Source organism: Oryx dammah, unplaced genomic scaffold (genome assembly GCF_014754425.2).
Source record: "Oryx dammah isolate SB20612 unplaced genomic scaffold, SCBI_Odam_1.1 HiC_scaffold_13, whole genome shotgun sequence".
In the NCBI taxonomy this organism is placed as follows: domain Eukaryota; kingdom Metazoa; phylum Chordata; class Mammalia; order Artiodactyla; family Bovidae; genus Oryx; species Oryx dammah.
Window position 1 is genome coordinate 42810613 of NW_024070197.1, and position 24500 is coordinate 42835112.

At 37.6% G+C, this 24500-nt stretch overlaps 1 protein-coding gene across 3 annotated transcripts in view; it reads right to left on the reverse strand.

The window, feature by feature from the left end:
* The window catches only part of RBL2 (RB transcriptional corepressor like 2), a 46774-nt gene that overhangs the window by 4883 nt on the left and 17391 nt on the right, over positions 1-24500 (reverse strand). For all 3 annotated transcript variants that reach the window (XM_040253841.1, XM_040253843.1, XM_040253842.1), the window contains 14 exons: positions 23631-23791; positions 23478-23542; positions 22717-22903; positions 18199-18365; positions 15677-15786; positions 14847-14950; positions 13649-13786; positions 12374-12538; positions 11442-11553; positions 8530-8799; positions 8056-8336; positions 7789-7965; positions 1179-1250; positions 408-513 (listed from right to left, as the gene is read on the reverse strand). In XM_040253841.1, the coding sequence (XP_040109775.1) occupies positions 408-513; positions 1179-1250; positions 7789-7965; positions 8056-8336; positions 8530-8799; positions 11442-11553; positions 12374-12538; positions 13649-13786; positions 14847-14950; positions 15677-15786; positions 18199-18365; positions 22717-22903; positions 23478-23542; positions 23631-23791 (2115 nt within the window). The remainder of the gene's footprint in view (positions 1-407; positions 514-1178; positions 1251-7788; positions 7966-8055; positions 8337-8529; positions 8800-11441; positions 11554-12373; positions 12539-13648; positions 13787-14846; positions 14951-15676; positions 15787-18198; positions 18366-22716; positions 22904-23477; positions 23543-23630; positions 23792-24500) is intronic.

The following is a 24500-nucleotide window of genomic DNA, read 5'->3' on the forward strand; positions in this document are numbered from 1 at the left end:
CCAAGTATTCATTAATTGTAGCAAGTATTCATTAATTGAAACCAGTTTTCTAGGACCGAGCCGTGCATTAAGTGGTATAAACCAGCAATTAAGGATGGTATTTCCATAGCATGGTTTCTGTTGACATGCCACATTTTTATGGAACTCAGGTCAGCAAATGCCTGTCTTCTCTAACCTTTTCTAGTACCCCTAAAGAAAAATGTTTATGCACAATGTGTCTCAAAACCATGGAATAAAGGACAACTTTGCTACTAAATTTAGAATTGTTTATTGTTCCAACAAATCTTTTGCCAATAAACTGTTTTCACAGTTTCTACAACAGTAATTTTAGTAATTCTTTAGTCCTAGACCTAAAAAAAAGAGGAGCTCCTAATTTAGTTATATACATTCATAAAGATCCCACTTACTTCTGTCCTTGTTTAGTTCTGTCGGAGAATTCTGATGGCTTCTGCTGTCACTGCTGCCAGAATTTCTTCTTCTCCTTTTCCCTTTTATCAAAACACTTCTATACACCTTTAAACAGAGCATGAGAAGGCAACAGAACAGTATCTATTGAGCACAACCTAGACTATACCAACTTTCATGTCATTTAATTCTCACAGTTCCCTACAGTAATAGCTGTCCTACTCAGGGGAGGTTTGTAAATGCAGCCAAGGTTCTGTATCAGGGCCCATCAGGCTTCAACTTCCAAGTGCTGCCTACAATACTACAGAGCAGCAATAATATCTAATTATAAAATCAAGTCATTCTAAGTCAGATACAAAGATCTTACCTACCTATCTCTTCGAGACAAGTATATAGCATTAAAGGTATAAAATGGGTTTTAAAATTTCATTTAATGCTATTTTGGTTAAATGTGCAGCACTGTGTGTCCTAAACCAGACTGAATTCAAGGTGACATAGAATCCAAACAGCAGCTTCCTAATTTACATCTATCTTGTAATTATCTGAATTAAAAAGGAATCAAATATTTTACATCATTAACTTTGGGGGAAAAGAGAACTTAAACTAATCAAGATGTGTGGCTGTCAATAATTAAATAAGACTGAAATAGAGTCCTATTTTTTATCCTGGAGAAGAGGCTACAGAATCACTTGTAGCCTCTTGTAGTTAATTTTTTTATATGCATCAAAAAGACTTTCATCTTTATTTTCAGCCCTGAGAGAAAATGTAGTTACCTGGCTCCGGGCCTGTGGCTGAGTCCTATAGCAACGCATAATATTCTGGAAGGACTTGTCTTCTTTTGTGACCTGGCAAAGAATAAGGGTACACTGAGAGTGAATTTGACTTCTAGCATAATATAGTATGAGATGATCCATGAACCTGCTCCCCAGTGACACTGGTGAAAATCGCATTAAAAAACAACCATTTAAAGTCGCTGGAAATGTCTCTAAAAAGCATACAACAAATGAACTATATATTCAAGTAAATCTACTAATTCAGTACAACAGAGGGAATATGTGGTATCTAAATCAAGACCTAGAATAAACCACAGTGACAGAAAATTCATTAGAGGAATGAAAAACTAGATTTGAACTGGCAAAGGAAAAGTTTAATAAACCTGAGATGGAATTGTTCACAGAACAGAGGACAGAATGAAGAAAAATTAAAAGTGCTTCAGAGAAATGGGGCATACCATTAAGCACATCAAGGTCACATAATGGGAGTACCAGAAGGAGTGAAGCAGGAAGAAATGTTCAAAGGCTGAAACCTTCCAAATTTATTTAAAAAACATTAGTCTCGGTTCAGTTGCTCAGTCTTGTCTGACTCTTTGTGACCCCATGGACTGCAGCTCACCAGGCCTCCCTGTCCATCACCAACTTCTGGAGTTTACTCAAACTCATGTCCATTGAGTCAGTGATGCCATCCAACCATCTCATCCTCTGTCATCCCCTTCTCCCACCTTCAATCTTTTCCAGCATCAGGGTCTTTTCAAATGAGCCAGTTCTTCACATCAGGTGGCCAAAGTTTTGGGAGTATCAACTTCAGCATCAGTCCTTCCATTGAATATTCAGGACTGATCTCCTTTAGGATGGGCTGGTTGGATCTTGTAGTCCAAGGGACTCTCAAGAGTCTCCTCCAACACCACAGTTCAAACGCATCAATTCTTTGGCGCTCACCTTTCTTTAGTCCAACTCTCCATACATGACTACTGGAAAAACCATAGCCTTGACCAGACAGACCTTTGTTGGCAAAGTAATGTCTCGGCTTTTTAATACGCTGTCTAGGTTGGTCATAACTTTACTTCCAAGGAGTAAGCACCTTTTAATTTCATGGCTACAGTCACTATCTGCAGTGATTTTGGAGCCCAAAAAGAACAAAGTCTGCCACTGTTTCCCCATCTATTTGCCATGAAGTGCTGGGACCAGTTGCCATGATCTTAGTTTTCTGAATGTTGAGCTTTAAGCCAACTTTTTCACTCCCCTCTTTCACTTTCATCAAGAGGCTCTTTAGTTCTTTACTTTCTGCCAGAAGGGTGGTGTCATCTGCATATCAGGTTATTGATATTTCTCCTGGCAATCTTGATTCAGCTTGTGCGTCATCCACCCCAGCATTTCTCATGATGTACTCTGCATATAAGTTAAATAAGCAGGGTGACAGTATACAGCCTTGATGTACTCCTTTCCCTATTTGGAACCAGTCTGCTGGTCCATGTCCAGTTCTGTTTCTTCCTGTCCTGCATACAGATTTCTCAGGAGGCAGGTCAGGTGGTCTGGTATTCCTGTCTCTTTTAAGAATTTTCCAGAGTTTGTGGTGATCCACACAGTCAAAGGCTTTGGCATAGTCAATAAAGCAGAAATAGATGTTTTTCTGGAACTCTTGCTTTTTCGATGATCCAACAGATGTTGGCAATTTGATTCCTGGTTCCTCAGCCTTTACTAAAACCAGCTTGAACATCTGGAAGTTCACGGTTCACGTACTGTTGAAGTCTGGCTTGGAGACTTTTGACCATTACTTTGCTAGCGTGTGAGATGAGTGCAGTTGTGCGATAGTTTGAGCATTCTTTGGCATTGCCTTTCTTTGGGATTGGAATGAAAACTGACCTTTTCCAGTCCTGTGGCCACTGCTGAGTTTCCCAAATTTGCTGGCATATTGAGTGCAGCACTTTCACAACATCATCTTTTAGGATTTGAAATAGCTCTACTGGAATTCCATCACTTCCACTAGCTTTGTTCGTAGTGATGCTTCCTAAGGCCCACTTGACTTCGCATTCCAGAATTTCTGGCTCTAGGTGAGTGATCATACCAAGATCTTTCTCGTACAGTTCTTCTGTGTATTTGTGCCACCTCTTCTTAATATCGTCTGCTTCTGTTAGGTCCATACCATTTCTGTCCTTTATTGAGCCCATCTTTGCATGAAATGTTCCCTTGGTATCTCTAATTTTCTTGAAGAGATCTCTAGTCTTTCCCATTCTGTTGTTTTCCTCTATTTCTTTGCTCTGATCATTGATAAGGCTTTCTTATCTTTCCTTGCTATTCTTTGGATCTCTGCATTCAAATGGATATGTCTTTCCTTTTCTCCTTTGCTTTTTGCTTCTCGTCTTTTCACAGCTATTTGTAAGGCCTCCTCAGACAGCTATTTTGCTTTTTTGCATTTCTTTTTCTTGAGGATGGTCTTCATCCCTGTCTCCTGTACAATGTCACAAACCTCCATCCCTATTTCATCAGGCACTGTCTATCATATCTAATCCCTTGAATCTATTTCTCACTTCCACTGTATCTCTGGTAAAGGATTTGATTTAGGTCATACCCTGAATGTTCTAGTGGTTTTCCCTACTTTCTTCAATTTAAGTCTGAAATATATCCACAAATTTTAACAAATTCCAAGTAGGACAAATGCAAAGAAACCCAGACACTTGGTAAAAAAGTTGAAAGCCAAAGAAAGGGAGAATCTTGAAAGCATCAAGAGAAAAGCAACCTTTTGCTTACTAGGAAACTCTAATAAAGTAACAGATAACTTCTCATTAGAAACTATGGAAGCTATGAAACTGTACAAGGTAAAATCTAAGAATCCAGTATGTAACAAAATTATCTTTTGTAAATGAAAGTGAAATGAATACAGTCTCAACTAAACATAAAGACAGAAAACTTGGTGCCAGCAGAACCATCTTACATAAAAATACTAAAGCAAGTTCTTTTTTTTTCTTTCTAAATTTATTTATTTTTAATTTTTACTTTATAATTCTGTATTGGTTTTGGCATAGATTGACATGAATCCACCACAGTTGTACATGCGTTCTCAAACATGAACCCCCCTCCCACCCCCCTCCCCACAACATCTCTCTGGGTCATCCCTGTGCGTCAGCCCCAAGCATGTCATATCCTGCATCAGACATAGACTGGCATTTCGATTCTTACATGATATTATACATGTTTCAATGCCATTCTCCCAAATCATCACACCCTCTCCCTCTCCCTCTGAGTCCAAAAGTCCACTATACACACCTGTGTCTTTTTTGCTGTCCTGCATACAGGGTCATCATTGCCATCTTCCTAAATTCCATATATGTGTGTTAGTATACTGTATTGGTGTTTTTCTTTCTGGCTCACTTCACTCTGTATAGTCATCCATCTCATCAGAACTGATTCAAATGTATTCTTTTTAATGGCTGAGTAATACTCCATTGTGTATATGTACCACAGCTTTCTTATCCATTCATCTACTGATGGACATCTAGGTTGTTTCCATGTCCTGGCTATTATAAACAGTGCTGCAATGAACATTGGGGTACATGTGTCTCTTTCAATTCTGGTTTCCTCTGTGTGTATGCCCAACAGTGGGATTGCTGGGTCATAAGGCATTTCTATTTGCAATTTTTTAAGGAATCTCCACACTGTTCTCCATAGTGGCTGTACTAGTTTGCACTCCCACCAACAGTGTAGGAGGGTTCCCTTCTCTCCACACCCTCTCCAGCATTTATTGCTTGCAGATTTTTGGATCGCAGACATTCTGGCTGGTGTGAAGTGGTACCTCATTGTGGTTTTGATTTGCATTTCTCTAATAATGAGTGATGTTGAGCATCTTTTCATGTGTTTGTTAGCCATCCATATGTCTTCTTTGGAGAAATGTCTATTTAGTTCTTTGGCCCATTTTTTGATTGGGTCATTTATTTTTCTGGAATTGAGCTGCAGGAGTTGCTTGTATATTTTTGAGATTAGTTGTTTGTCAGTTGCTTCATTTAAAAATACTAAAGCAAGTTCTTCAAGCTAAAAGTAAGTGACCCCACACAGTAATTCAACTACACATGAAAAAACAAAGAGCAATGTAAAAACAATTATGTAACTGGAAAGAATACAGAATGTGTATTTCTTAACTGATTTTTTTAATTGTATAAAACAAAATATATACATGAAGAAATGTGATGTTATATCTCAATAAAGATGGGACCAAAAAAAAAAGGCAGAGCAAAAATAAAAATATAGAAAACCCTAAAGAAACCACTAGTAAAAAAAAGTTTAAAACTCAATACTGAAATTAAAATGCCATATTAGTATTTACTGCATGCACATGAAAATGGAAGCAGTGAAGGAGAGGATCTAAAAGACATGAGACAAAAAAAACAAAAAGGAAAATGTCAGACATAAATCCAGTTACAACAATGTTAAATGTGAATATTAAGCAAAGGGAGAAATTGTCACATTAGATTAAAAAAGGAGATCCAACTATATACTCCATATACAAAAAACATGTTAGGTTAAAGCAAACAGATTGAAAAGAAAAGGATGAAAAGACATATCATCCAGCAGCAACTCAAGAAAACTGAGTGGATATACAAAGATCACACTATAAAATAGACTTTAAAACAAAAAAGTTACTCGAGATAAAGAGGGACATTTCATGATTATGAGGGGCCAATCCATTAGAAAGATCTAACAATTAAAAACATACGGATACCTAATAACAGAGCACTAGAATACATGAAGTAAAAACTGACAAATTAATAGAGAAATAGACAATTCAGTAATATTCAGAGAGTTCAATATTCCACTGGCAATAATGGATTGATCAACTAGACAGAAGATCAACAAAGAAACAGACTTTAACACTATTAAGAAAAAAAAAAACAAACACTAAAAAACCTTACATCTATAGATGTAACACCCAACAACAGAATATATATTCTTCCCAAGTGCACACTGAACATTGTCCAGGATAGACCACAAGCTAGGCTACAAAACTTCAATAAATTTAAAAGGATTAAAGTAACTAATACAAAGTGTATTTTGGAACCACAGTGGATTGGAACTAGAAATTAACAGAAATTTGAGAAACTCACAAATGCATGGAAATTAAACGACACACCTAGATAACCAGTAAGTCAAAAAACATTAGAGAATGCTTTGAGATGGGTGAAATAAAGATACAACATACCCTAATTTATGAGATACAGCTAAAGCAGTGCTTAGAGGGAAATCTATAGCTCTTAATGCCCATAGTAAGAAAAAAGAAAGATTAAATTACCTATCCATCCATCTTAAGACACTATAAAAAAAAAAAAGCAAACACAGCCTAGGGAATCCCTGGTAGTTCAGTGGTTGGGACTTGGCACTTTCACTGCCAAATGCCTCGGTTCAATCCCTGAACAGAGAACTAAGATCCCACAAGCCGTGTGGCAGAGCCAGGAAAACAAAAAGAACAAAAATAAGCCTCAAGAAAGCTTGAGAAAACAAAAAGAACAAAAGCAGGCAGAAAGAAGGGAATAATAAAGATTAGAGCCTATAATAATAAGCCAGAAAGTGGTTCTTTGACAAAACCAACAAAATTTTCAGCTAGACTGACCAAAATTTTTAAAGAAGCTCTCAAATTACTACTGACAAAGAATAAAAAGGACTAAAAGGAATATTATAAACAATGGTGCCAACAAATTAGCCTGGAGAAAACAAATTCCTTAGAAAAGATATACACTGCCAAAACCGATTCTAGAAGGAACAGACAATCTGAACAGACTCGTAACCAGAGAAAAAAGAGTCATTCACAATAAACTACCCACAGAGAAAAGCATAGGCCTGAAATGTCCACTAATCAGAAGGTAAAATATGGTTAAGATAACAATACTCCTTTACTAATCTAGATTCAACATAATCTCTATCTGAACCCCACCTGACTTCTTTATAACAAGAAGAATAGACAAGTTGATTCTAAAATTCATCAAGAATGTCAAGCAATTTAGACTAGCCAAACCTTGAAAAAGAAAAAAGTTACCGAATTTAAAACTTGGACCATTTGTTTTAAAATGCATAATGTTATGTGAATTTCACCTTAATAAATTATTTTTAAAAACAAAGTCAGACAATGAGTGTTAATGAGAATGTGGAGAAATAAGGACCTTCATATACTATCTGTGGAACTGTAAAATGGTGCAGTGACTTTGGAAAACAGTCTGGCAGTTCCTCAAGCAGTTAAAAATGGAGTTTACCACATGACCCAGCAATATGCTCCAAGGTATATACAGAAGAGAAATGAAAAAATGTCCCTGCAGAGACTTGTATACACATGTTCATTAGCAGCTTTATTTATAATAGCCCTAAAGTAAAAACAATCTAAATGTCCATCAACTGATGAATGGATAAACAAAATATCATATATTCATACAATGGAATATCATATTCTAAAATTGACTGTGGTACTTGTCACACATATCTATGAATATACTAAAATCCACTGAGCTGTATATTTTAAATGGGTGAATTATTCAGTATGTGAATTTTACCTTAGTAAAGCTGTTAAAAGTGTTCTAAGAGTAAGAAAGTAGCATCTTTTTCCTTTTATATTCCTAATGGTACTCACCTTTGCCATCACATAAATGGCACACATTAACAACTGGTCCAGATGTCTGTCCATCATAAGTTCAGGACACTGAATTATGGAGAATTCAAAGCAGGTCCAGATTTTTTTCCTCAGTTCATCTGAAATATCCAATTTAGCACAAAGATCCCGAAGGCGGACACCTGCTAAGTGATAAACCTAGTAGATAAACAAAAATATTATATCAAACTTTATCTAACCCTTGTATTTCCTGAGTTGTAGACCTGGTGAGGGCATGTGAAAAATTACCTTCCTAAAGAAAAGCGATAAAGAGCTGGTCTTCCTGGGTCTGACACTGCTGCTGGTTAAAGGTAGGCCTTGTTTTGGCTGTGGTCCGCCAGGGGAAATCTGTTGAATGGCCACCTGACCAGGGACTTGCAACGTTGTTCCTGTCACCTGTTGCGAGCTTAAGCTTCCAGCCAGGGCCTGAGCACTGAGGGGCTGGATGGAGCCGGTCACAGCTTGCGCCTGCCCCCCAACATTGACTTGGACTGGGAAGAACGTTATTCCTCCATTCTCATTGGCAATACCTAAAGTTTGTTTCAAAGAAAAAAAAAGCACAAAGAAAATGTTGATAACAACAGATTCTCCGGGCAGAGGTTTCCCATTTTTCCCCTCCCAACCCCTTTCCCAGTCCGCGCTTGTCTCGTATCATCATTCCAGCCAAATCTCAAGTAATAAATGCCAGAGAAAGAACTCAATATCCAATTCTGCCTTCCTTACCTTGTACAGGAATGGTCACTGTTTGTCCATTGTTGGCTGTGACGGTGGCTGTTGCCATGGTGACCAAGGTCTGTCCAGGAACTGGTGTGACAGATACAGCCTCCCCAGATACATTCTGCACGGGGACAGCATTGACTAGAGGCTGCGGGGGAATGCGTCCAGGGGTCCCTCCATCCGTGGGGCTGTCATTCTCCACAAACAGTCGCCTTCTGGTAGAACTAGCTGTTGGGGAGCTGTACCTATCATACAGTGTGGTTGGAGATGATATGCCTAGGGTCAGAAGAAAGAAAAGATCGAACCATTTAACTCAAGGAGACAGATCTGACTTCCATCCAAGATATTATGCTCATAACTAAGTGTTTGAAATACATTATAACTGAAAAATGAAAATTACAGGAATCACATCATAGCTAAATTCAATGGATGAAAATTCAACTGAATACTATTAAGAGCAAAATTTAAAGGAAGGATTTTTCTCTATTTGTCTCATACTGTTGCTGTTTTCACTATATCTTCTGTTAAATCAAACTAGACTTTTCCCTCCACTACCATGAGGTCTTGATGATTTAGGGGCATTTTGAATAACTATTTTTCTACCGTATTCAGTTTCTACCTAACACTCAGATAACAGATTTCACTGTAAAGCTATTACTTGATATGAAGACTTGATAGACTTGAAATTACTGTGGTAATATTTGGGGCATTTACTCTCCATTTTATGCATTTTCATCATTGTCATTTTTTACACATAGAAAGTTACTAAAATATAATAATGTTATTCAGTAAGAATGGACATACATGTTTTAGATTCAATTAAGCTTAGTTCACTATTCTTTAAACAACCTTACTGAGATATGATTCACATATATTTCACCCACTTAGATTGTACAATTCAATGGTTTGGGGTATATTACATCACTATTTTTTTTTTAAGTTGTGATAAAATACATATAATTTGGCATTAAGTATACAATCTAGTGGTATCACATTCACAGAGGGTTTTGCTGATAGCTCAGCTTGTAAAGAACCTGCTTGCATTGCAGGAGACCCCCGTTCGATTCCTGGGTTGGGAAGATTCACTGGAGAAGGGATAGGCTACTAACTCCAGGATTCTTGGACTTCCCTAGTGTCTCAGCTGGTAGAGAATCTGTCTGCAATGCGGGAGACCTTGGTTTGATCTCTGGGTTGGGAAGATCCCCTGGAGAAGCGAACAGCTGCCCACTCCAGTATTCTGACCTGGAGAATCACATGGACTGTAGAGTCTATGGGGTCGCAAAGAGTTGGACACGACTAAGTGACTTTCACTTACTGTGCAGACCACCACTACCACCACCATCTTTCCCCAAAACTTTTTCAACATCCCAAACAGAAACTCTGTTAACCACTGTAGCTTCATCTGTTGTTAAGTTTGAATCCACACCAATCTGAATTTTTGAGAATCATCCCTTTCTCTTTTCCATGTCTAGCTGTAAAAACTGCACGAGTGGGTTTTAAGTATTAAAATATATGTAGGGAGGTCATAAGAGGATTGATAGTATTTCTGACAGACTGTGGCTTAACATTTCAATTTCTTGATGATACAAAAGCAAACAAATTTACTTGATTTACATTTGGAACAAAGCTGCAGAGTTAAGAAGAATACATTAATTATGATCATTATCTCTGGATAAACAAAAAAAGTTCTATTGTATAGCACAGGGAACTATATTCAATATCCTGTGCTAAACTATAATTGAAAATAATATGAAAAAAGTATATATATATATATATGTATAACTGAGTCACTTTGCTAGATAGCAGAAATTAACACAATATTGTAAATCAACTATAGTTCAATACAATTTTTTTAGTGTTTCAAATTATGATCATTATCTTGTAAAATATTAAAAGACCTCATGAATATGGAAAAGTACAAAAAATGAAGTTTAAAGTGGATAACAAGCAGAAAAAGTTAAGCCATTATGCCTCCTCTTTCAAAAATGAGGAAATTTTCATACAGATCATTCATATCCATTGACAATGCACTGACATAGAGAGATTTCTGATTTTAAAACTGATCTTCTATAGCCAGTGCTTATCAATTACATTAAAAAGTTGATCTAGAAATAATATCTTTCTAATGGCATCTAAGGATTTAGAACTCTCTGGATTTACAGAATTGCTTTCAAAAAAGTAGTTTTATCTGAAGTATGTGTTGCACTTGGCAACTGTTATAAAGAGCTGTCTAAACTGTAACCAGATGAATAGCAAAACTTCCCTTTGCTGCACCTCAGGGCCAGCAATGCTGTTATGTTAACCAGGGTAGGTGGCACTGCTCGACTGACAAGAGTCAAAGCTAAACATGCCCGGGAATTCCCTGTGATCCGTGGTTGGGACTCGGAGATTTCACTGCTGGGGTCAATCCTTGGTTCAGTCCTTGGTCAGGGAACTACAATCCCACAAGCAGCAAGGCATGGTCAAAAATTGAAAAACCTGAACACACTCAGGCCATTCAGTCCTCTCAACTCACTGGCTCGTCTATATCTAATTACATCATAGACACTCCATCTTTAAGAAACCTTTTTCTGTTTCTTCTGAATTTAAAAGTGATAGATATTCATCTTAAAAATTTTATAGAGATCACCTGGAATTCTATTACCCGACACTAATCATTTATGGTTTGGTTTTTCTATTTCAGCCCTTTTGTGTGTTTATAGGAAAAAATATACTTTAAAAATAGGAATTACATTAATATATAGCATTCTATCTATTTTAAAAGATACTTATCATACATTTTCCTGTGCTCTTGAACTGATCCACGTGACACTATAATGCATGGATTATTTTCTTCTATATATACCCTAATAACTTTATCTGTAGTTTTGGATGGAATTTAAATCCCCAAAATACTTCCCCTAGTATTTTAAACTTACTTCTTCCGAGTCCTCCAGTATCAGCACGAACTTCACTCACCCTTCTGGGAGTCAGAGGTGAGCCAGCAATACAAATTTCATCTGCTCTTTCCAGGTTCTGAGGTGGCATGACCTATTAAGAAATGTTTACACAAAATACCATTATTCAAAAAAGTTTTTTTTTTAAACACCAAAAAATAATAATCTAAGGCAAACCAAAAAATAATAATCTAAGGCAAAAGGAAATTATCTTGGCTCATCAGTTTTTCCACCTAAATAAAATCACCTATCTTTTTCACTTTCATACTGAATTAAAAAAAAATTCTGGGACTTTCTTGGTGGTGCAGTGGATAGGAATCTGCCTGCCAATGCAGAAGACATGAGTTCGATCCCTGGTCCAAGAAGATCCCACTTGCCCCCAAGCAATTACTGAAGCCCGTGCACCCTGGAGCCCGTGCTTTGCAACAAGAGAAGTCACCCAATGAGAAGCCTGCACACCAGAGAGCAGCCCCTCCTTGCAGCAACCAGAGAAAGCCCAAGTGCAGCAATGAAGACCCAGCACAGCCAAAAAAAATAAGTAAATCTTTTAAAAAATTCTGGCAGGTTTAAAAAATTCAAACCTAATAACTGGATACTAAATACAAATTAACCTTCATTACTCATTGGAGAATTAGACAATCAACCATTTTAAAGTATAGAAACTTGATTAGGAAATCAAGAGAGAACACTGAATTCTTACTCTGTCACTAAAACCTTGGGGCAGTCACTAATCATTTGACTCTTGTTTCCTCGTAGATACAGAGGTGACTGTACCAAATTACACCCAGCTGTTACCCTCCCACACTTATGAGCAAGATGCTAAGTTTAACTGTGGTCAGTGAAAGAGAATTATGAATAGGATAGATATTGGTAGGCTTTTTGTCACAGAAAGATGTTAAGATCTTTTCACAAACCTCTTCGCATGTGGGAACTCTGTTTTCATTGTCTCTAATCCTGTCCCAGAGCGGAGACTCTGGTTTCCAAGCTAAATGATCCAAGATTTGTTCTTCAATCTGATTAAGGTGTTTTACCACTTCTCTACAAAGGCCATCTTCTGCTCTAATGAATACTTCTATCACCTGAAATGTTTCAAAATGTCTTGGTTTGTTTAGTAATAACTTTTAACAAGAAAATTATTCAAGTGGAAAAGCAAAATGGGCAAACATATTTCAATATTTTTTACATATTTATAGAAACAGAAGTCAATTAATGAAAAATTAAGGTTAAAGAATACTATTTTGAAACAGCTGCTCTTCATTTCATTACCTTAATAAATAATTATTTGAATTGCAGGTATGAGCCATCTAAAATCTTTTGTACAGTAATACATTTCAAAAATCTTTAAAAAACATGCTCTATCTACTGAGATTAAGATACATGACTCAAAATGTGATATTTAAAAACTGAAAAGTCTATGCCACTATAAAAATTAGTTTTGACTAGTGTATGAGAAGGCAATGGCACCCTACTCCAGTACTCTTGCCTGGAAAATTCCATGGACAGAGGAGCCTGGTAGGCTCCAGTCCATGGGGTTGCTAAGAGTTGGGCACGACTGAGCGACTTCACTTTCACTTTTCACTTTCATGCATTGGAGAAGGAAATGGCAACCCACTCCAGTGTTCTTGTCTGGAGAATCCCAGGGACAGAGGAGCCTAGTGGGCTGCCGTCTATGGGGTCGCACAGAGTCACACATGACTGAAGCAAACTAGCAGCAGCAGTGTATGAGAATTAAGATAAGTTTATATACTATATCAATATCAAGTGGGAAACCAAATCAGTGCTGTAACTGTGTGCCTCTATATAACATGTGAAAAGTTCTTTTCTGAAAGACACTTTCATTTAATTTTCATAAAATTAAAAGGAAGGTTGCTATCATGATTAGCTAGTGATAATTTGCTACTTTTTATAAACTTTCTTACCTTATAAAAAGAAAGTATTCTAAAAGACTATCAGATAAATGGAGGAATCATATGAAACTTTTATACAAAATAGGTCTATACATATTAAAATAATTTATATAGTTCTTAAGACTCTCCTTTTTCTTCTCTGCTCCCCATTTAGAGTGCAAATTATTAAATATGTAATTTAAAACAGAAGAAATGTACTTCCATATTAAAATGGATTAGATGACTAACAAGATGTTACTCTCTTTTACAATTTCCTCATCAGTATCAGATTTTTAAAAATACCTTGTAAAAATGATAAAGTGGCACATCGAATATTTCAGTAATAAATGGAAAATTCCCAGGAGGCTTATAAGAAAAAGTGACGACCTCAAGGCAGCACGCCAAGAGTGATCTGTGGAATGCATCTTGTTCCAGAATGCCCTATAAAAAAACAAAGCTTCAACATCTAGGAACATTTTTATACTCTTCTGTATGTCTCAAAATTTAAAAAAGAAAAACTGTTCTAAAACAGCCTTTTAAATTTCAACCACCATATACTATTTTTACTGAAGTTCAGTTGATTTACAATGTTACATTAGTTTCAGGTGTACAGTGTAATGATTCAGTATTTTTGCAGATTATACTCTAGAAATAATATAAGACAATGGCTATAATTTATTGTGCTATACAGAATATCCTTGTTGCTTATCTATTTCCTTCTCCAGGGATATAGCAGTTAGTATAGTTAATCCCATAGTCCTAATTTATCCTTTCCTACTTCCCTCTCCCCTTTGGTAACCAAAAGTTTGTTTTCTGTATCAGTGGGTCTGTTTCTCTTTTGCATATTTTTAAGATTACATATGTAAGTGACATTATTTCACTTAGTATTCTCTAGGTCCATCCACACATGCAAATGGCAGAATTTCATTCTATTTTATCATTAACATTCCATTGTATACACAGCCATATTTTTATACAGAATAAAAGCACTGTAGATAGTTATAAAGAGTCAGAACCATTATTTGTCAATTTTACAGTTTTCATTAAAATGTTATTTATTTTTAAATTATCTTTATTGAGGTCATTAAAAGCAAGCATTACTTCCACAATCTAGAAAAATTACCTTAGTCAAAGATCAATGGTTGAATATTTATATTAAATTCCTATATAGTCAGTACTCAATTTATTCTATACAAGGCTTGAATTAAAACTCCATGTTATTTGAAAACCTCAGTTAAGGCTAAGTCTGAATGTGTTAACCTTGACTAAAGAGTCTTATTACCCACAGAGTCTCTAAGTGATAACACACAGCCTGCTGTGATGAGAAACACTAAGTGGGCAACCAGAGATGAGAGGCTCAGAACACAAGTTTCCTTAGATGACAATCTTATTCCCTCAAAGTCATATATTATTTTTTCAATAATGGCTAGTTTCTTGGTGGGTTGGGCTGAAAGGGAACTACATTTTATTGTGCTGCTCAGTACATTGGTTATTTACTCACAGATAAATCCATGTCTCCCAGTCTTTTTTGTTCCTGCTCAATAACAGATTCTAATACTTTATAGTAAAGCATCTCTGCAAAACGAAAATGTCTGCTGGCAATATCTGAATAAAAAAAAACAAAACACAAAAGCCACATGCAAAGAACATAAGTATTGTGGAAAATGAGGGTCTATCCCATCCCCTACTCACAGAATACAATTTAAAAACCAACCCCAACACTTCATATATATGTATGTATTTCCTAGAGCTACTATTTCAACCGTCCCTAAGATTCCTTAACATTTTCTTCATGGTAACACTGAAATTTTTCTAAAATTGAAAATAAAATTTGTACATAAAAACTGTAATAGCACCCCATCAAGATCACACTTTTTTCTTTTTTTAAATTCTGAATAGAGCAGCTCTGTGCTAAGAGGCATGTGACTGGCTTGCTACTGCACTATTTGGTACTTATACTTCATGCCATCAAACAACTCCAAGAACAAGCCTGGGCAGGTAACAGCTATATCTTCTGTCCTTGTTCTTAATACTGTGAGGAATCACTATAGTTCTATATGTAATATCCAGTCTACAAATGAAAATTAAAGATTTTTTTAAGTGCCAGAAGTCCAACATAATAAAGATTATCAATCTAAAATTTCTCTCTTTTGAGAGTAGCCCAGAAATCTGTTGACAGAAAAGTTGGATATCCGTATTGTGGCCCTCAGACTAGAGTCAATTTCTGACTCGGTTTCCAAGAAAGAAATCCACATTTTTCCAAGAAAGAAATCCACATATTAATAGTAAAATTTCAAAAATGAGAACAATATGGGTAATATTAAGTCTTACCTTTAGCACAATTACTGCCATCCTCCTCTGACTGGAAATGCTGAGAATATATCTCATACATTTCTTTCAATCTGTTGGCAATAGCCTGGGTTGGATCTCTGGAACATGACCTAAAAAAAGAAGAAGAAATTATTTAAGGGTCTTGCCAAGTCACAAAGTGATAAACTGTTTACAACTCTGGAATTTCAGAGTAATTTTAACCTGTAAATATCAAATACTTTGAGCAGAAACTATACACATCCCAATTAATCCAGGCAATCCCATACTTCCTTATCAAAGCTGTTAGTATTACCATTTGAATGAAAAATATTTATTCCATGGAGCAACTCTGACCAGTGCCCATTTGATGTACGTGACTGGCCCCCACCTACCCTACACATCTGCAATCACTGTTGACAAACAAAATTGCCCTCAACTCTTTCCCCAGATAGCAGCACAACTCTTATTAAGGACTCCTGGAAGAAAACAGAATGAAGGGTTATATAATCTATACTACAACAAAGTCATATAAATCATTAGTGGCATTCTACATTTTTTCCTCCAAAATGAAGTTTATTTCATTGATTTTTCTACTTTTACTTGAAAAACACTATATGTTCAATTCAGAAGCATAATATAAATGATCACCATGTGGGCTTTTGTAATAACTATGTTTTTATCTTGATCATAACATATATATTCACTGTAGAAATGCAGCAAGTTTAGAAAATTACAAAGGAAGTAAAAATCAATTATAGTCCTGATACTAATGGCTACTGAATATCATACGTAAGCAGAATTTTATTTATGAATACACACAGAGGTTACAACAACAGGACTCTTTGGTTCTACCTAGTATCTACTGGCAATATTTAACCCCACTAATGGTATTCCAGTACTCTTGCCTGGAAAATCCCATGGACGGAGGAGCCTGGTGGGCTCCGACTGAGCGACTTCACTTTGACTTTTCACTTTTATGCATTGGAGAAGGAAATGGCAACCCACTCCAGTGTTCTTGCCTGGAGAATCCCAGGAATGGGGGAGCCTGGTGGGCTGCCGTCTATGGGGTCACACAGAGTTGGACATGACTGAGGCGACTTAGCAGCAGCAGCAGCAATGGTATTTAAGATTAAAGAAGCTGTTACACCTAGTTAGAGACTGCAAGGAGATCTGGTAGACACAGAGGTTGACAGCCTTCCAAAATGTATTTATAAAATGCTTCTGAATTCTAGGTAAACAAGATTCATCTGAGCAATATGACTTAGGAAGAGGTCATACAGAAAAAGCCTATTGGGTGTCAATCACAATTCAGTTTATGAATAAAGTAGACTTCATACAAATGTACAGGAAAACTGATCAGCCTTGATATTTAATATGTGTGGCTATGAGTGGGAAATTACTGTATGCTTATACAGAGCTTTCTTATACTATACTGCCAGAAATTAAATGGTCTCTCATAGGATCTATGTCATTAAATCATAAATGTTCAGGAATAGAAGCAGTCTTGAAGGTAATTTGTCAAATAAATTTGCTAAAAATTATGCACAGGTAATGAAATTCAGTCTATTGTGTTTTCCACTAAAGTTCCCTTTACTCTTACTAGTATCAGACAGATCAAAGGAACTAAAGGCAGCTGACTACCTTTCCAGGCTAAGGGTGTTTTCTAGAACTTAGAAAAGGTACGGTGGTTTTATATTGGCTGTGAATCTAACTGGCTATCCTTTCAAATGTGACCCACCCTTCAGAAGTTCGCTCAGATTCAGTCCTTATTTTGAAGTTCTTTGACAGATGCCCATCTTTACTGATCCCTCTTTCCTTGAAATCTTAAGATAGAATAACTGATAATAGACAGGTCAGTGTTTTATTCTACAGTATCTAGTGTTATTAGTTACTGTCTCCTGAACTATGTTTAAAAACATCTGAGAGCGATGAACTGAACGTCTGCAGTTGCTCCCCTCCTACTCCTACCTCAATTTCATGTATTGAAATCTAATCCCCAAGGTTAATGTACAGAGGTGGGGAATTTGGGAGGTGATTAGGTCACGAGGGGGGCGGTCCTCATGAATAGGATTAGAGCCCCTATAAAGAAAACCCAAGCGAGCTCCCTTCTTCCTTCTGCTACATGAGGACACAGCAAAAGCACAGCTGTCTACGAACCAGGAAGCAGTCCTCACCAGACACTGACTGTTCGCATCTCGAGCCTGGACTTCCAGCCTTTAGAACTGTTAGAAATTAATTTCTGTTGTTTCTAAGCCACCAATACTCAGTCTACCATATTCTGTATAGCAGCCCAAATGGACTAAGATACTGAGAAAAAAGGATCATTTTCTTTTTTTTTATTTTTATTTATTATTATTATTTTTTAAAGGATCATTTTCTATTCATACCTTTTCTGTCCTCTAAGGACTAACAACAGAACTGAGCATAACTTGATATAGAATTATCAATGGGTGAATTAAGGCACAAATGGCAAAACATTAAAATAAAACATTGGAAGACAGTCAACAACCAAGTCTTAGAAGGCAAGAAGGGCTCAGACTAACCTGAGGGTCTGTTCCAGCTTCTCACTCGGTGCATTCCTGAGGCCGGTGAGCATGGTGTGAAGGCGACTCAAGCTGTGTGTAGCTGTAGAAACTGGAGTCACACAAGGGCTGCTGTCCTTAATGTACCTCACACCGGTAAGTGGTGTGGAGACTCTAAGTGCTTTAGACTAAAGGGGGGAAAGGAACAGTATCTCAGGTCAAAGAGACTGTCAGTCACTTCATAAATGGGAATTCAAGCCAATCAGACTTTATCTTTACATTACTGATAAATATTAGTGATTCAAATGTCACCACTTTCTTGGAATTTAAATATAATACCACTAAGAGACATCACTATCCATGTGAAATTGTGTTAAAGGACAATCTATACTTTAGCCAACCAAGAAGTTTATCTCTTAAAAAATATTTATGGGAATTCCCCAGCAGTCCTGTGGTTAGGGCTCTGAACTTTCACTGCCAAGGGCAGAGGTTCAATGCCCGGTTGGGAACTAAGATCCCACAAGCCTCACCATGTGGCACAGATTAAAAAAAAAAAAGTTAATGTTTAAAATAAGGCATAGTTCCCTATTATTCTTCCTTCAAAACTTAACTTGAAAGCAAAAAGAAGCATGAAAATATTAAGGCTATCTCTGACAAACATAATTTCATAACTCCCATCTACTGTTATTTTTGTAATCATTCAAAGACTTACAAAGGAAAGCTGAGAATTAAATCTGGCCCAAATGAAATCCATGATTTCCCAAAAGCCCCTCTGAATAATCAAATCTTGCTTCACAGAGAGGATAAAGCAAGCCTCCCTAGATGCAGAGCACAGCCTGATGCAGAAGAGCCTTCTGCAGTCTTCTTGCCCCTCCTTTAGTTTCTAGAATCTATCACAGGCTTCCCCCCTAAAGCAGACAGACCTTCAGAGAAATAAGTTCAAGTGAAATTCTTGAACACAAAAATGAAAAAGATACAACTTGACGCCAAAGAATTTAAGTATGAATACACAGTCTAATAAAATATCTTTTTCTATATTTCCAACAAAGGTTAAGATAGCTTAAGAATTTTTTAATACTCAAGACAGACTACGTTTCCTTATGTAGTAAATGTACTTATTCCAGAGACAGCTGTAAAAACACCCACCAAAAATTTTACCTGGCAACAGAACTGTTCGAGTTCCACGACATACAGAAAAACACAGAAATCCACTATATAGAAATAAATCTACATGCTTTCTCTGTGACTTAAGAGTAGAGCAAAGACTTCCACTCTGCTTCAAAGAAATTAATTCTATAACTTTTTTAGGTCAATAAAATGATCTAGGTTGATTAACTACATTCAGAAGATTTTTCTCAGTACTTAACAGCTGTTTTTTCTGGCTTCGTTAGTTCTTAGTTGCCGCACTTGGGATCTTTGTTGCCATATGCAGGTTCTTTAGTTGCAGCACTGGGATCAGACCTGGGCCCCCTGCATTGGGAGACAGAGTCTTAACCCCTGGGCCACCAGGGGAGTCCCTGAGCAGCTCTCCTTGCAGCCACCGTCTTCCCTGTGTATGACCCGGAGCCTTTCTGGAAGGAGAAATGACAGCAGCCAGCAGCATCTCACCACCATGCCTACAGGCAGCAGTGCTTCCACAAAGGAAACGAGGTAGGACGACCACAAACAACTTCCTGCCCACAGTCCTCAAGGTCGGCACGGGGCTTCTTGGTAGCCCCGTTTAAATTCTTAGCTTAAAACTTCCTGTGCATTCTGATCAAGAAGAGTCTTTAACTCCTTAGACCTTTTATTGCCCGGCAACTCATACTACTAGGTAACCTCTCCTAATTCCATAACTTTAAAAGCCATCTGTATCCTAATGACTCTATGTATAGGTGTGTGTGAAGTCCTATGGGTTTCACAGGTGGCGCTAGAGGTAAAGAACCCAATACAGGAGACAAGAGAGGCTGGTTTGATCCTTGGATCGGGAAGATCCCCTGGAGGAGGGCATGGCAACTCACTCCAGTCTTCTTGCCTGGACAGAGGAGCCTGGCAAGCTTTAGTCCGTGGGGTTGCAAAGAGTCAGACATGACTGAGCGCACATACACAGGTACTTATATATATGGCCTTTACATTTGCTGTGAACGCTAGTCTTATATCTCTCTCTTTAATAAGGATTTATTCATCATTTTTTTTTTTTTGGCCGCACTGGGTCACTGTTGCTGTGTGCAGGCTTTCTCTAGTTGCAGCAAGTAGGGGCTGCTCTTTGTTGCGATGCTCAGGCTTCTCATTCTGGTGGCTTCTCTTGTTGCGAGCACAGGCTCTAGGCATGCTGGCTCAGTAGTGGCAGCTCATGGGCTTAGTTGCTTAGTTCACAGCATGTGGAATCTTTCCAGGCCAGGGACTGAATCTGTGTCCCCTACATTGGCAGGTGGATTCTTAACCACTGGACCACCAGGGAAGCCCTAGTCTTGTATATCTCTTAACTGCCTACTTAGCTCCTCTACTAGAATGTCTAAGAGACATCTCACATTGAACATGCTCATAACTGTGACTCTTGATTTTCACCCCCCTAGACTCTTCTTTCTCCCCTCAGTAACTGTCAATAGTAAATAACTATGTAATGCCTACAAGCACTGAACACAACACTCATCACAGACCTCATGAAGCTTAGACTGTAATGCAAGGAGACAGATAATAAACAGTCCATCTATCCTTCCTTCCCCTCTTCCTCCTTCTGTCTTTATCTATCATCTTCAGATAAACAATTCTTCCTACCTACCTACCAACCATCAGACAGTGATTAATACTAACACTAATCACAGAGTAAGTGGGAAAGGAAGTCTTGAGGTATGGGAGGATGCTGGTGGTTGTTATTTTATATAGTAGTCGGGTTATTAGAGATCTGGAGGAAGTGAACAATTGAACCACATGAGTATCTTGAAGAAACACACCACAGGCCAAGGAAACAGCTTGCTCTGAGTTGGAAGTAGGCTTGGCATATCTGAAGAAGGAAAAAGGAGGCTAATGTGACATGAGTGGAAACAGTGAGGAAGAAGGTGGTGAGAGATGAATTCAGAGAGGGAGTGGGGTTACATCACTGATGACCTTCCAGACATCTGCAAGGACATTAGCTTTTATACCATGCACCCAACTGGAGTCCTCACTGTTTTCTTTCTTGCACACCCTAGATCCAAGCCATCAGTAAATTCTGTGGATGCTGTCTCCATAACAGACCCCAAATACAACCACTTTTCTGATTCAAGACACCATGAATTATCACCAGAATCACTGCAATAGCCTCTTAATTCCTTACTCCTACCCCTGCCCCATCCCACCTCTTCACAAGCCCTTTTAAAAATGTAAACCAGATTCCATCAGTCACTGTTCTCTACAATACCTTCCTAACGGCGTTCCTCTCAAGCAGAACAAAAGTAAACACCTTCCCACAGCTTTCAGTCCTCTACGGTTGGCCTGTCCCCTTGGTCCACCCCGCTTCAGCTCTCAGTCATTATTTCTCTCACTCATTCAATTTCTACCACACTAGTGTGTGGTAGTGTTCTCACTCACTGTTCCTCCAAAAAGCCAACCATGTCTGTACCTCGCGGCTTTGTGCTTGCTGTTGTCTTGATTTCAAATACATTCCCCAGCTATTCCCATAACTTGCTTCCTCACCTTCTTCAGGCCCACGTTAATACTACCTCCTTAGAGATGCCTTTTCCAACCACCCTATCTACACCCAGAAGCCCAAGGCCCACCCATTCTCTCTTCTCAATACTTTGTTCTACTACTCTATTTTAGTTTTCTTCATTTATCATCATCTGATATACTATATATTTATTTGTTTATCTCTTATCCATCTCCCCACATCAGAATATTAAACAGGATATTCATAGCTGTTTTGTTCACTGGTGTAGTCCCAGTGTCTAGGATACAACCCGGTATATAGAATATCTTGAGAATATTTGCTGAATCAAAAAAGCAAACCAGCCTTGATTCAGGTCTTACAGGTGAGTTACCCCTTGGAATTAGCCACACCGCCTCTGGAAGTACCTGTCAGAAGTTGCTTATTTTCTATGAACACCACACAACAGAAGGGAAACTCTCAGTCTCCATCATCCTGCCTGAAATAACACATGATCCTGAAACTCAGTTTAAGAGAGTTTTCTTAAAGACTACAGATTCTCAGTTTCCCTAGTGTCTTAGATGAAGGTACTAATTCGGGTCAATCAACATTTTCGAAATGCCTACTATGTTCAGTATGTAACAGCTGTATATCCCTGGCCCATCTTTTCAAAACCAACAACCAGCATGAGGCATTTGTTGACATTTATATTAAATTCTTTTTCACAGATCTAACCAAAACTTGTGAAAGTCAATGTCAACAAAAGTTAAAATAATAAAGACAGAGATAACCTTTTCAGCTGCAATAAGGAGGATGTGAATTTTCTTTTTTGTACTGGAAGCCAGTAAAGCACGCATACACACTCAGCTGCCAGAATAAAGCAGGCCCTCGGCGCACCTGCTCTCGCACTGCTGCTCCGGCCTGGCTCGGCTCACCTTGTCAAAGTGCTGCTGCAGGATGGTCTTCATCTGCACCCTCTCAGCAGTCTCTGTTCCTGCACCAGTGTTCAGGCACCTTGAGAGAGTCCCAATTTCCTCTTCAGCATCCTCGCCCAGAAAAATCCGCTCATCCAGATTCCCAGCAGATAAAACATACTCCTCATACGCTTTATTGATGGCTTTACTAGAGGGGGAAAAACAGGCAAGATGTACACTTGCAGAACTGCCATTTGAAGTTGTGTGAGGCTGCTTGTTCCATTGTTTTCATTTACTAAAAATTCTAATAGTCTGTGAAAGTTATATTTTAGTGGGATCACCAAGATAAAAACTGAGGAGTATAGAAATGCAGGTGTGCTCCACTACACTCATGCCTTGTACAGGAAGTGTATTTTGCTGACAGTATTCCAGGGTGGGTGCCCTGTACCAAGCTGCCAGCCGACTTCTCTCTCCCGGCTGCTCCAGGCACCTGTGAAGACCTCAGTGCTTCCACAGCACCATTCGCCACCTGGGTAGTTCCAAAAGGATTTTAAATCATGATCCCAAAATTTAACTATCAGAGCTTTAAAACATCCGCACAATTTTCAACTACTTCAAAACGTGTGCTTCAAGTAAGAGTTGATAGAATTTTTTACTGCATCCCTATATTCTGCCACAAAACATATTCTAAATTTCCAGGATACAAACAATAAAAACATTAAACTCTGACATTTCCTGAGCACATAAAGTATGAAAACACTTTTTATAACAGAAGTACTCACAAACTCTCTCCAAAATTCCCAGGTTCTAAAAAACCAGTAAGATTTTCTTCTTTTCCCTTAAGGAGCTATGATGAAAAAAAAGATCCTTAAGTCATATTAAATCAAGTCTTTACCCAGAAAATATTTTCAAATCATTTCTTTCTACTTACAAACCTTTTTTTCATAAAGCTTCCTAATATAAGGTTTCCAGAAATGTTCCTTTATTCCTTTTGCTTCCAAAACTAAGCCGTCATGTAAGGAACACAGTTTCTCAATAACACAAGGTGGGTCAGAGGAAGGTTTAGAATCCTTAGCATGAAAATCTTCAGATAGACCTATGATAGGTAAAAGCACAGAACAGAGATATCAGGTAGCATTCAACAAGCCTAACTGTAATAAATTAAGATATAAATAACACAGAGTCTAATCAGCACATGAGTTGTTAGCACATGCATGTATAGGAAATAGTGTAAGGTGCTAATTTAACTGTTTAAATACACTTCAAAAATAGCAAATAGCAGTAAAGCTTTTATTATGACCCCAAAGATTTCAGTTATTCAGTTATCTATCTGGAGAGAGTTAAAAAAGAAAAACTAAAAAAATATTTTTTATACTACTATAATATCTACAAAACAGAAAAATTAAATTTTGCAAAAGAAGTGTTACATTCAAATAAAAAAGTCAAATAGAAAAGTTACTGTTCAAAGCACATACTCTTTATATACTTTGAGTTAATTACATTAGATGTTTTTATTATATTACTTTACAGCCCTTCTTGCCCTAGACTCAATGCAAGGCAAAAAAACCCCCACAAATAATAAATAAAAGAAGAGGGGAAAAATGAAGGGAACCAGCGATATAGAAATACAAAAGGGAGTTAGGAAGAAAATAAATGAAAGGACAGAATACAGAGGACACTAGACTTACCAAACCAGGAGCAACTGAAGTAATTAACTCCACTAACTTGAAAAGTCTGCCATGTGAGTTGGACAGGCTGAAATTCTCATCATAACCACTTCAAAACTGACAATCGCTCAGAATCCG